The sequence below is a fragment of the Cnephaeus nilssonii genome (genome assembly GCF_951640355.1).
Source record: "Cnephaeus nilssonii genome assembly, chromosome: 19".
Taxonomy (NCBI): Eukaryota; Metazoa; Chordata; class Mammalia; order Chiroptera; family Vespertilionidae; genus Cnephaeus; species Cnephaeus nilssonii.
In genome coordinates, this window is record NC_137090.1 from 42039549 (window position 1) to 42053592 (window position 14044).

The 14044-nt window shown below is 54.2% G+C and overlaps 1 protein-coding gene across 3 annotated transcripts in view; it reads right to left on the bottom strand.

The window, feature by feature from the left end:
- Positions 1-14044, bottom strand: part of GAS7 (growth arrest specific 7) — a 202361-nt gene that overhangs the window by 83448 nt on the left and 104869 nt on the right. Inside the window, exon 1 of one of the 3 annotated variants that reach the window (XM_079798333.1) lies at positions 8688-9196. The exons of the other annotated variants lie outside the window; for them this stretch is intronic. Coding sequence (XP_079654459.1) covers positions 8688-8705 — 18 coding nt within the window. The 5' untranslated portion in view covers positions 8706-9196. Of the gene's footprint in view, positions 1-8687; positions 9197-14044 lie in introns of those variants that run through there. 3 annotated transcript variants of the gene reach the window in all.

Sequence of the window (14044 nt, forward strand, 5' to 3'; positions counted from 1 at the left end):
GCCGCCAGCCCGGCTGCCTGTCCCTCTCCCAGAGGACGTTATCCTGGTGGCTGGACTGCAACAGCCAGGAGCCGACAGATGTGGAGACAACAGGCACACACCCAGGAAGTGAAGCAGCGCCCGGACACCCGCGCACCCTGTCCCACGTTATCCGCAGTACCCGAAGGGCGGGAACACGGCAAGTGGCCGCTGACCGATGAACGGGTCAACGCTCTGTGATGATGTAGCCGTACAAACAACAACAGCACTCAGCCGCTCAGAGGAATGAAGCACTGCTGCACGCTGCAACAGGGACGAGCCCTGAAATCACGCATGGGAAAGAAGCTGGACACAGAAGGCCACGTGCTGGAAGGATTCATTCATATCAAACGTCCAGGACAGGAAAGCCCACAGACGAAAGCAGATCAAGGGTGGCCAGGGGCTGCAGGGGTGCGGAGGGGGACAGGGTTTCCCCTTTTGTCTGATGGAAGCGTTTTGGAACTGGACGGTGGCAGTGGTTGCACAAAACTGTGACTGTGCTACACGTCACTGATGATGCAGTTTATGTGAGGTGTATTTCACAATAAAAACGATTTTGGAAAGAGGAAGACGAGGCAGGCGTCGGCCTCCCAATCTGCAGGCTCTCGTTTAAGAGGCCAAACCCCCAGCCTTCCCTCCCTCCGGTGGTGGAGGCGCAGGCTCCTGGGAGGGCTGCCCCAGAGCCACCGGGAGGATAGAGCGGAGCGACTACCCGATAATTAAGGTCTCTGCCAAACTTACTCTTCTAATCAGTTTCCTTCCAAGTTAAATCCTTCCCTTCCCTTCCGTAGTCCTCTGGCTTCTCCTCTTCCATTCTGTCAGCTCTTTCCCATGGGAATAGGCATGGAAAGCAGGGGCAGTGCGGGTCCTACCCACAAGGGGCAGGGACAGAGGGAGTGGAGTGGGCAGCGATGAGGACGCTTTGCTCAGCCCGGGGATTCTGAGCCCGGTTCCCAGGACGGCTCTGTGGGAGTCAGAAAATGCCGCCTCTGCCCCCGATGGGCCGTCCCCGGCGGCCAGGCTGGGTCTCAGCCTCCCTAGGCCCCTCACCTGGGTCCCCTTGTTCAGTGAACAGCCTGCCCAGCTACATATGGAAACCCATCCTCTGAAAATCTGAATTAAACAGGATCTTCTGCCCCCAAAATGGATGCAGGTGTAGGCACACATGCACCCTATTTTATCGGGAGGTTTCGAGACTTCAGAACCCTAGTCTAATAGGTACACAAGAAATGTCTGGCCCGGCCAGTGTGGCTCAGTTGGTTGGCCTCACCCCATGCACCAAGAGGTCACTGGTTTGATTCCTGGTCGAGCCTCGGTTGTGGGCTCGATTCCCAGTAGAGGGCTATTGATGTTTCTATCTCTCTCTCCCTTTCCCTTTCTCACTCTCTAAAATCAATAAAAACATATATATATACTGTATATATTAAAGAAAGGCCTGCATTCAGACCCCACTTCTGCTATTGGTAATGGCTTTGATCACTTGCCACATGTCTCTAAGTGTGCCAAGGACTGGAGCACTTAGCTCTAATCTATATATATAAAAGCCTAAGTGACTGTTATGAACGAATGACCGGGATGACCAGAATGACTGCTCAACCAGTCGCTATTGCAAGCACTGACCACCAGGGGGCAGACACTCAACACAGGAGCTGCCCCCTGGTGGTCAGTGCGCTCCCACAGCCAACCTCCTGCGGCCAGCCAACCTCCTGCAGTCCCTCACCCTATTCCTCCCCCCGGCCGGCAGGCCCCAATTGGCCCACCTCCGATTGGCCCTGATCACCGGCCAGGCCTAGGGACCCCACCTGTGCATGAATTTGTGCACCAGGCCTCTAGTCTTTACAATAAGCCTGGCACATACATGCCATTTTTTCCATTTTAAAATGAGAAATCTAGGATTCAGAGAATTTAATAACTTGCCCCATGTTGTGCAGCTAACTAAATGATAAAAACCAAACTTTAAATAGTAGCTTTGTTCTAGGTACTGCCATCCAGCTCCCTAAATGCAGGCTACTCCCAGTCCATCTCCCCCAAATCAACCCCATTTCTTCACCTGACCACCTGACATCCAGCTCCCACCCAAGGAGGACGACAACTCGGCCCTGATGCTTCTGCTGGTTGCACCTCCGAGTGTGCACGTGCCTTCCCAGGAGACATGCAGAAATATCACCACCCACATCCGAGCAGTCACATTCCCTGGCTGCAGGCTGGCTTCCCTGTCTCATTATTGAAGTCAACACAACGAAAGAAACTGTCCTTTTAATGATGGCTACCGACTCCCCCTGGGGGGAGGGGAGATGAGCCTGTAAGCAAAGAGAAGTCACCCAGATATGAAAAGAAATCCCCCTACAGCAGTGTTTCTCAAAGTGTGGTCCCCGGGCCAACCGTCATTCCCCTGGGATGTGGGTTAAAGTGCAGATTCCAGAGCCCTGATCCAACCACCAAAACCTGGAGCCCAGAAAGCCACCTTTGCACATGCATCCTCGGTGAGCCTACGCTCACTGAACTCGGAAGAGACTGGTTTGCAGCTTTAGAGGCGCCACTAAGAGAAAGCATTGCTTCTGAAACGGGAACCGGGAGCATAACATTTTAATAAGCACGATTTATGAAAAGACAGTGTTTGGCTACATGGCTACTTAGGCATGAAAAGAGTCCTACGTCCTAGTCCAAACCTTTCAAATAGGTTATTTTCAGAGAGATTCAATCTTGCCCCTGTGCCTCCAGTCTGTGCAGCCCCCACACGTAGCTCCTCACAGCCTCTGCAAGTTCAACCCGGGACGCCCGCCCCTCAGGAGGTTTCCGGGAGCACCGGATGCTTACCTTCTGCAGGTGTGAGCAAGTGCTACCTGGCGATGTTAACGGGTGGTCGTCAGACACTTGATTTAGCAGCCAAATCAGACCGTTTTAAGGTCCCCCACTCCACGTCTTCTCACACCCCAAACCCAGAAGCAATAGAAGCTCTAAAGAAAGGCATACCCACTGGGCCCCACACCCCCACTCCCAGATCTATATATAACATGTCTGAAGTTGTCTGCCTAACAAGCCACTTTCTGGCAGACCCGTTGCCATGGCAATGACTGCTAATGAGCCCGGTGCCGTGATTGGCAGCGCTGGAAGGCTGCTCCATAAAGGACTCGCTAGCAAGTTCTCCCTTCCACAACCACACGGCCAGCTGGACACCCAGAACCGGCCAGAGCAGGCTGGGTGGGCCTGGAAGGCCTCAGCCCCTGGGAGCCAGTTGGTTACTAGTGACCCTGAGGAGTCCCAGACCCAGCGCCAGGAGTGGGCTCCACCGTCACTCACAGGGAGTCACCCAGTTAATGACAGGGGCTGCAAGGGAGCCGCCTCGAAGACCAAGGAGAGTCAGGCCCACTCCACACCTTCCTGCTGGACACCGCCTTAGGGTGGAGCGACGCCTACACAAAGCTGGGAACCGCTACCCAAGGAAAGGCCGTCTCCTGTGGCTACAGGTTAAGACACAAAGCGTGAAGCAGGGCTGCACCTCCGACAGAGAGGCGCTGCCTCAGGGTGCCTCTCCCCTGCCCCAGAGGTGAAAGTCCCGTTCTCTCCAGCTCTGCAGCCTTTCCATTCAGAGAGAGCCACTCACAGCAAAGAGCTGGGGGCGAGGTAGGGCACCATGGCAATGGCGCAGTGCATCCTGGGAAGCATATCCCTGCACATGGTGTTACAGGCTGGTGGGGAGAGGGTGGATGCTGGCAGCATCTTCATGTTCTTGTAGGGGTGAGAGATTTGGAGACCTGGCCAGAGGGAGAAGAAGTAGCAACACAACAGAGAAGCAGACTATAAATTCAAGAAGGCAGGGCCATGTCGATCTAATTCCTAGTTTTAGTCTCCACGTAGTACCCAGAATACTGGATGGATGGAAGCTGGGATTGTGGTAGAAACTGGCCTTTAAACAGGGTTAAAGAAGCTATCTCACCAAACAAGTAGACAGAGAATGGCCGTCCCAGCAACGTGCGTGCCCCACTGTGAACAAACCCCAGCTCTGGGGGGTCTGACAGAATGGATATCCAACATGGAATACAGGAAGCCTTATGCTGTGATGTTACTGGCACCTGTGACAAGAGGTGGGCATCAGTGCCATGGGAATTTCCTCCCAGAACCCACAGTGCTGCCAGCCACGGCCTAAGGCCGAACTTCTTTGAGCCTGCAGACATGTCGAGCTCCCGGGAGTCTCAGGGAGGCCCCAGCCACCCTGCCTACCCATCTGCAAGCCAATCAACTCGGATCTGAGTTGGGCCTGTTGTCAGGACTGGGCAGGGAGAGGACACAGAACAATAAACTCTATTTTCTGATCCTAAAGAGGAATGGAGTGATCTGGTTACCCAGGAATTTTGATGAACACAATTACAGTGAAGCCCATGCAAGGTCACAGGAAGTCAGCCCTCCCAGGACAACCCGCTAAGCTGCAAGACGAGGTCTGCAGAGGGGCAAGAACACAGGAAGAGTTTTGCAAACGACTCTGGGAATTGCAAGGAAGAGTTGGGCTCTTGGTGCAGAAGCCATTCCACGACCTGAAGTGTGTGAGGGACACACAGCAGAGGGTGGGAAGGAACCGATCCTGTAGGAAGTGGCTCCCACGCCGGCTTTACACACACTCCTGCGTGAGCGCTTACTTCTCCGACACCGGAGGAAAGAGGTTTTATTATCATTGCACCTGCCATACTGATACAAGAGAGAAGGGCCGATTAACAGGGTTCCAAAGGAGACAGTGTAGAAATGAACACCTCTGGCAGTCAGCGAACTTCTCGGACTGAACTGGCTGGGGCTTTAGCTGGTGGCATCTGCCGGGTGGGACCAAATAGCATGATGGATCTGAGAGACACCCACTTCAGAGCCTCAGCTTTGGCCAAACAGCAGGATTGTGCCACCAAGTAGCACGGTTACTCCTGCCGATTACGGGGGTTTGGAGCAGGTGCCCGAAGGCCTCATGGCTGTTGAAGGCCACTCAGGGGAAGGGGGTTGCCACAGGTGCTCCCGAAATACAAACAGCTCCAGGGGTCACCTGGGAAGCTGCGGCTGCTTCCTCACCTTGGCCTGCAAAGGGCGTGGGGAACCCCAGAGAAAGGCCCTACGTTTTGCTGCATTTCTAAGGCCCATCTGATCCTGAAGTTTTGCAGCTTGAAGGGCAAGGCGGTCCCTTCAGCCTGTTCCCACTCCCGAGTGACTTGGCCTGCACCCGTGATTAACAGACCTTCTGTCCAATCATTCAACTTCCTGACGGCTGCCCGGGAAGGCTGGTCCCTCTCCTGCCACCCCTTCCTGGCAGATACACATCGCATGGCCCCCGGGAGCCTACCTGCCCCTCGGGCCGCAGAAACATCGTGGAGGCACACAGGCCGGGGCCCAGAGAGCGTGTCCCCGACTACACGCTGTGATTTCAGGCCCGTGCCTCTCTGGCCGTTTCCTCATCTGTAAAACCGGGGACGCCTGACCTCAAACACTGGGATTCCGCCACCTGAGGACCGTCTTTCATCACAGAGACCAAAGCCACCACAGGGGAAATGTCAAGACATTTAAATGACAAGTGCAAGCGTCCAAAAGCAGCAGCCACATACGCAAAAGAGGTGAACAAGACCTCCTGACAGGAACATAAATGTCCGTAACACATGATCGTGTGTTTTGTGACATGTTTCCCCCAAACTCTTGGGGGCTGGAGATAGTTTTATGTAGTCAACCAAAGCTGACTCAGCTGGAGGGAAGAAACGCTGAGACGCCAGTGAAGACTGGACAAGAACGGAAAGCATTGAACGCATGTCCCAGCCGAGACACTGACCGCGGGCGGCACAGCTCAGAGCTGCTTTGCCGCCAGCCGCTGCTCTGGCCTCTGGGGCTGAAACGTCCCCTCTGTCACAGGAAGGAGCGGGGCTGGAGCTCGGTTCTTTCTGTCCCCCTAAGGAATCTCCAATGCCTCCCAGGCCTTCTCTACCCGTTTATGTCCCCAGAGGATGCCTTTGAAGGACATTTTGAGGTTCAGTCACCAACAACAGGTCCCCTCCAGGTGATTCCTGGGCCAAATTCTTTGCAGACAGAAAGCCTGGGAACAGTTGCTAACACTTGGTTGGGGGTGAGGGGTAGAGAGGAGAAAAAGAACTACTAGTGAAGCCCTTCCCAGCCTTCCTTAAATATTAAGATGCAAAACCCCATAATACCCTATGCCATGTTTCTGGCACTTTCTAAACTTGCTACGCCTCTGAAGAAAACCCTGTAACCGAATTTATCAAATATCCCGTTTCATGCAAAACAGACTGAAGAAGGAAAGTGAAGAGGGAGCTGAAAGTTGCTAGCTCAGCTGTCATAGGCGGTACCCGCGCAGAGCGGCCTGCCAGGAACTTCAAGGGCCAGCGAGCAGCTGCCGCCCACAGAGGCCCTGGGGGCAAAGTCAGGCTTCCCCTGGGGCCGGTGCCCTTTAGAAAGGCGCTGAGCTCATTAGGGCACAGAGGTGGCTGATGGGGCTGCAATCTCGCTGCCCAGCTCTGTGGTCGCCTGGGGGGGCGGGGAGGGGGCAGACGGAGGGCACCAAAGGAAAACCAGGGCGCACGTCTTCTCAGCCAGACACCATTCCCACCCTCTGCAGTGCGCACGCCTGTGCGCCAGGTGCTGCCAGTCAAGACTCCTGACTGCAGACCTGGCCCCAGCAAGGCCTAGCTCAGTGGTCGGCAAACTGCGGCTCGTGAGCCACATGCGGCTCACGAGCCCCAGTTTGCCTCTCTGTTGACTAATGAGTTTGCCAACCACTGGCCTAGCTGGTTCTGAGCCCACACACACCAGAGGGAGCCTGAGGCTGACCCTGGAACAGTTTCCGCAGGTCAGTACCCTCCCTTCCAACCCAACTCAGCCGCACGTTTGGGCCTCTGCCGCGGGTGGTGAGCGTGTGGCCTTGCTCCCAAGCTCGGGACCCCCGCTCTGTGACCCGCACGCGACGGCGAGGGCTGGGCTGTGCTGTCTTGCTGTCAGATCTTGAGCAACCCGCTTCATTTCTGCGGGTTGGCCTCAATTTCCTCATCTTGAAAATACAGAAGTTGGACCAGATGGTCTCCAGGCAAAGTCACATTCAAGGGTAGACACGGGATTCAGAGGCATCAGCCTGTCCCTGGAGCACTGCCCAGGCCCGAACGCCTGGGACCTGACTCCCCGCCGAGTGCCAGGCTTCCACCGCTAGCCGTGGTGAGTGTGGTGAGTCCTCTGACCCCATGGGCGCACATCACCCGCCCCCGCCTCGTCACCCCCCCGAGCCACACTCAGCTGAGCTCTGTGTGCCAGCCATCCGCTTTCTGCCTGGCATCCTGGGCTCCCCTGCATCTGGAGCTGGAACTCGCCCCGAGGCAAAGGCAGGCGCCCGTGGACTGCTCTGGGCCTGCTGGCAGTTAGCCCTTCTGTTCACCACTCGCCCTGCACCCCGATCACAATCCTCTTACCCATGGGCACACCGCCGACCGCCCACACCCAGACCCACACACCTCTGTGTCTGCCTTACCCACTCTGCCAAGAGCCTTGCCCCGGCCCTTCCCTGCTCCCTGAATGTCCCTAGTGTTCATCTTCTCTGCGAATCCCTCTTCCCATAAACCCCATAAGCCCCCCAGTCCTGGGCAGCTTAACTGTCGGAACCTGGCTGATGGGTCTAGAGCCTTTACAGCCGTCTCTCCGCGTGTCCCCGCGTGAGCAGCCTTGGAGCTGATTATAAATGCACAGCCCCAGGCCCTTCCCTGGGGACGACTTAGATGCGCCCTGACCATTGAGCAGCCCTGCTGTGAACTTTCTAGGAGGTGAGCTGGCCCGTCAGTGGCTGCGCCTGGGTGACAAGCACCGTCTCCTTCTCTGGCACCGGTTTGGGCCCCATCCGAAGCCGAGTGGGGAAGAGAGTGTTCCGGAGGGAGGTGTGACACGGACGAGCCTTCCCATAGACACTGGACCTCCCCAGCTGCCAGAGCCTCAGGGCGGTGCTCACGCAGGTCTAGGCTGATGAGAGGGCCCGCTTCCCAAAGAAGGGGGGTGGCTACCTTCCAGGAGCAGAAAGGTCTCCCCGAGTCTCAGAGCAGCATCCATTATTTCCATTATGGCCACTGCCGCCACCATCCAACTGGACAGAAGCACCCAGCCCAGCCTGGAAGCACCATGGAGACACTGGGTCTCCTGGGCAGATACTCAACTACCTTCTGGAAAGCTATGTCCCTAATGGGCTTTCACCCTGTGGTGTCCCGGTTACAACTGGGCCCTGGGGTAGAAGGCAGGTGGGTAGATGGCTATCAGCCAAGCTTCAGATGTGGGAAAGTTACATGGGGCGGTGACAGGTGGACTGCCATCCCCGCAAGAGAAATCCAAGCGGCCACTCTGCTGCTCGGGGAACCGGGGGAGCCGAGACGCCCTTTCCCGCCACGAACATCCCTCTTTCGATCTCTGTCCTCCTCCCCTCGTCTTCTCCTGACTTCTCTCACTACGGCCCAGCATGCTTTCCTCCCTGCTCATGCCTGGGGCCCGTGAAAGGCGCCCCCAGCACTCAGGGCCCCCAGGCCCTCTGAGTTTAACAGCTGGAGCCCACAGCTCCAGGTTCTCAGAGCTGCCTCTTTAGCGCGTCGAAGTCATTTTGGAAACAGGCAGAAGAAAAGCAAGCTGAGCCCACACGTCGGCAGGCGAGCGGGGTCAGTTCTTACCATCAGAGGACAGCTCATCTCCTTGGGGGCTGCTAACTCGGAGGAGAGGCTGGGGTCCTGTCTGAAGTCCCCAGACTCAGGGCCAGGCCCCCGTCAGCTGCCTCCGCATGGCACCCTCTGCGGGACAGGCTGAAGCGAGCGGCTCCCGGGTCAGGGCTCTGGGCACCCGGAGGATGTTCCTGTGGCTTCTCTCAGGGCCGCTCTTTCACAAAGAACCCGCTACATTGCACAGTTCCTTCCAAATCCGCTCCAGCCCTTGTGGGAAGTCATTGCCGACGGACTTTCCAGATGCAGCTTCTCGGGGAGTTCTTTCTTTCCCTTTTTTTTTTTTTTTTTTAACACTCTCTCTTTTTCCCCTTTCTCAGCTAAAAAAAGTTGGCTGAGGTCACGACATACAATGGCCAAGCCTGTGTCACTGACCAGATGCCTCCCACCCCCAGGCCTGCGGACAAGGGCGCCTTTGTCCACTGTAGTTTAGGCGGGACTCGCTGGGCCTGCCCAAGCCCTGCTGGGGAATGTTCCGCCAGCTTCTTCCCGGCCCTAAGTCAGGGCTCTGGCCCCGGCCCCGGCCCGGGCTGTGTGAACCCAAGGCCAGATAAGGCCCAACATAAAAGGAACAGAGAATGATCCCCAAAGAAGCCTGCCTTAGATCTTCCCAGGGCTGGGGAGCTGGTGACCACAGGGGTAAGATGAGGGCCCCCGACTTCACTCTCCCTCCCCACTTCCAAATCCGGACAGACTGCGGGCGGGCGAGAGACGCTGTGCATCTCAGATGAAAAAGGGCTGCTGATCACAAAGCTGTCAGTTGCAAGTGGGGAAAGGATTGGACCCTGAGAACAATGCAGCCTCCTCCCACAAAATGAATTTGGGGGGGGGCAGCGTGGGTGCTTGGTGAACATGGCACATCGTTCCATTTAGAAAGTGTTTTCTGAGCAGCTGAGGGCTTAGCACTTAAAATGCCACACGTTTCTGTGTTTGCTTTTAGAGGCAGACCTGTGGGGTTTCAGGAAGTGATTCTCCACATGGAAGAAAATGGGATTATCTGTGGGGACCAAGGTCCTGAGGCCTGGGTGGTTTCCTATCAAATCCCTTCTCTCAAACGTTTGTGTGGATGAACTGTTGACCGAAGAAGCCGTTTCAGTGCCAGCTCCCTGGGTGGGGCTAGGAATTCGGTGCCATCCCCTAGAGACGAGCCTGATCAGGGTCACACCCTGTCGATTCAGCAGCTGTGATACAGGGAGCAAGGCCTCTACACTGTGGCTCCTTCAAGGGTAAAATGGAGATGATCACAGCATAGTCCTCAATAGGTGGCTGTGAGGATAAAGGGGGGAAATCCATACAAGCACTTAGCACAGTGTGAGGGGATGGGAGTGCTCAGTAAAAGGCTGGCGATGTTGTGACTATCAGCAGCGGCTGAAGACGAGAGCTGCTGTTTCCTGGGCACAACATAGTTTCGGCTCAACCACCACCTAAAATCATACATTCTAATTAGGAACGGGCCAAGGACCGTTCTCCAAAGAAGACCTGCAAAAGGCCAATGAGCCCGGGAAAAGAAGCTCCTCATCGCTCACCACTCGGGAAATGCAAAGCACAGTGAGATGTTACCTCGCACCCAGTGGAATGGCTATCAAAAGCACAGAAAAAACAAGTGCTAGCGAGGACCTGGGAACGCTGGAACCCCTGCTGGTGGGAATGTACCATGGCACAGCTGCTATGGAAACTGTATGGCAGCTCCTAAAAAATTAAACATAGAATCACCATATGATCTAGCAATTCAATGACTGGGTATATACCCAAGAGATATAGTGCAGGGACTCGAACAGATATATTTTCACACCCCTGTTTATGGCAGCATTACTCACAATAGCCAAGGGGTAGAAGCAACCCAAGTGTCTACTGATGGGTGAATGATAAATAAAATGTGACACACACACACACACACACACACACACACACACACACACACACAATGGGACATTATTCAGCCTCAAAAAGGAAGGAAATTCTGACACATGCTACAACATGAATGAACCTTGAGGGCATTATGCTAAATAAAAAGAAGCCAGTCACAAAACCGCAAACACTGTATGAATCCACTTCTGTGAGGTTCCTAGAATAGTCAGGTTCATAGAAATAGAAAGTAGAATGGTGGCTGCCAGGTGCTGGGGGGGGCGGGGGGGCGGGGGCAATGGGGAGTTACTGCTTAACGGATGCAGAGTTTCGGTTTTGCAAGATGAAAACAGCCTGGAAATGGATGGTGAGGATGGTTGCACAAGAAGGTCAATGTTTTTAAAGCTACTGAAAATGGTTACACTGGTACATTTTTTTCTGTGTGTTTCACTACACACACACACACACACACACACACACACACACACACACACACGTTCGTTTAGATGGAGACGTGAGCCACGTCATGAGATGCACAGGGGCAGGCTCTCCAGGGAAGGTGAACCGTGCGCGCACAGCCTCTTGGCGAGTGCAGTAACTAAGATGACTAGAAAACGAGGTTGGGGCATCTGTAGCAGGGCTCACTATGGTCCAATCTCAGGGAAACTGAGGCAGTTCCCATTGTGGCCTCCAGCCAAAGGCAAGGGACCTTTCTGGCCACTATAAACCAGGAGGCGAATCTGCTCCGACCTGAGCCAGGCAGCACAAGCCAGCCCTGTGGACGTTTGATTCTAACCAAAGTTAGGTCAGGGTGCGTACGACTTGCAAATGCATTCTAGGGGTTTTACCATTTGGGGTTACCCCAGGTTCTGAATGAGGAAGTCGCTTTTCTTTTGCTTGATTGATAGTCGTCTATCATTAGAGTCGCTGTGAAAAGCATGAATTATTCTCCCTTTCTGGGTTTCTGCAAACAGGTAGGTTTCTACATATGGGGCCATGTGAGCAAATGAGAAACAGTAGGAAATCCAAAAGCAAAAAGACACAATCATTTCCACGGAGCTGCATTTTCTGGCGTTTAAAGGCATCCACTGCAACCCACTCTCTTGTTCTTAGTCTTTGTTTCAGCTGCGTTGAAAACTGAAATACACATACCCAGGCCAGGTTCACTACGGGCCCATCTCCTTTTCTTTTTTTTTGTTAATCCTCACCCAAGAATATTTTTTCCATTGATCTTCAGAGAGAGTGGAAGGGAGGAAGAAGAGGCAGGAAGAGAGAGACAGAGAGAGAGAGAGAGAGAGAGAGAGAGAGAGAGAGAGAGAGAGAGAGGTGAGAGATACACATTGACTGGTTGCCTCCCACATGTGCCCTGGGAATCGAGCCTGTGACTCTTCGGTCCATAATGCTTTCTTCGGGCTGATGCTCTAACCACTGAACAACTAGCCAGGGCAAGGCCGATGTCTTCTCTAGAACGAATCGTGTTGTCTCATAAAGATTATTAATAAGGAAGAACATCTGGGCATGGCGATGACTCACTTTTTCTAAATGCTTCACAGTCATGAAGGGAAGAATTATTCACGAGCCGGTGCAGTCTCCAGGGTGCAGGACCTCGAAGACCCCCGGCTCCTGATAAGCAGCCCCTTGGCTACGTGACCAGTCTAGTTACCTATAGTCACTAATAGTCACTGACCACCTTTTCCTGAATGTTGTGGGCAGTGCGGGCAAGTACAAAACAAAAGACTGGGCGTCTGACAGGGGGAAGATAAGACACAAACACAAGAGGAAAAAAAGAAGAAAGAACCAACAAGGGAGTCTATACTAAGTGCCAAGTGATAAACTGACAGACAATAAGAGCTTTCAGAACCCAGCGCTGGGCAAGCCCGCTTTCGGGCGGGGTGGTCAGGGGAGGCTTCTCAGTAGATACGGAATTTGCCTGACAGCGGGAAAGGAGAGAAAGGGCTCACCCAGAGCAGAGGGACGTCAAGTAGCAAGCAGCACAAGCCTGGGTGACTGATGAGACGTGGGGGGACTGGGAGAAAGCAGAAGTTGATTCCGAAGGGAACAAGAGAACTAGGACGAGTAACCCAGCCAAGATCAGCTACAGCGGGAGAAGGATTGGGAGGGTGTGGTAGAGTGTGCTGGCTTCATACTTAGGTTCAAAGTGACTGGTGAGCAATCGGGTGAGTCTGGCCCTTAGCACACGGAGCTGGAGCACCTGCGTGGGGATGGCGGTGAGATCCTGGGGGTCGGTTCATGGTTCATAAAGAAGGAGGAAGAGCCGAACCTTGGGGTGTGTTCTCCACGTGATGGGAGAACGAAGTCTCCCTGATACTCCTTGGACCCTGGCCCCTGCCCCGGTGCCCTCCACCAGTGCGTGCAGACCTGGGGCCGCTCTCCAGGACTCTTGAAGGCAAGAACCAGCTCTTCCTTCTTTTCTGCTCCAACCCAGCCCATGGCTCACACTCAGGGGCTACACGATGGGGAAGGATGAATGTGAGTCCTGGAATCAGAGTCACAGAAACCAACTGAGGAGGAGTCCCAACAAGAAATACGAAGTTAACGGTGCCCGGGTGAGACGCCGAGGACCATGCTCACTAATTACAAAGAGGATGCCCCCGTCCCCATCCGGCTCAGAAAGAGGGGTGGGCGTGTGAATCTGATCTTTGCACACAAGGGGCTGTGAGCGTGAGACACTCAGGGAAGGAGGTAAGATCAATAGAGAAGAAAGCAGGAGAGAGGACGAACGGGGATGTGGGTAGTGGCTGCCCCGGGCCCGCTGGGCCAAGGGCTCCTATGAGGTCTCTGGCAGCAGCTTCTTGCACTCAAGACGGTGGGTCCAAGGCCCCTCATCAATCAGAATATCAGAGAACCAGGCCGTAAAACAGCAGTGCTCAAGTGAGAGCCAGTCTGAAAACAGGAAGTGGACGGAGAGATGTGCCCATCACTAAGCTACTGGCAAGCAACGGAGGGAAGGATTCAGCCCTCCATCAAGGTGCCACGGCCAGCGGCAGTCTACGTGCATGCGCTCGGTCTGCTGGTATACGCAACATCTACACAGGTCCTGCCTTGTTCAAGAATGAGTACAGAACGGTGGGAAAAGCATGTGGGATCAGGTGAGTAGGTGCCATCCTGCAGGCTCAAAGGAAGAGCACATCGCAGAAAATAATTCAGAAGAAAAAGTCGGGAAACCGCTAGAACGCAAGAAAAGTTGCGAGCTCTCTAAAAGAGGAACAGGAATTCATAATGGAAAAAAAACAGCCAACAGAGAAAGAATGACACAAGGAAGAAAACGGATGAGGTAAGGCTCATACGAAATTGCTTATTTAAATCCACATTAGGCAGATGTGAAAAAACAAAAATACAAAAAGGCAATTCAATAAAGTGCAGGGTAAACTTAAAAAAAGCTCCCTAAATCGCAAGACAGAAGAGGCAATAAAGAAGCAATGTGTGATTAAGAAGTGTTCCGTTAG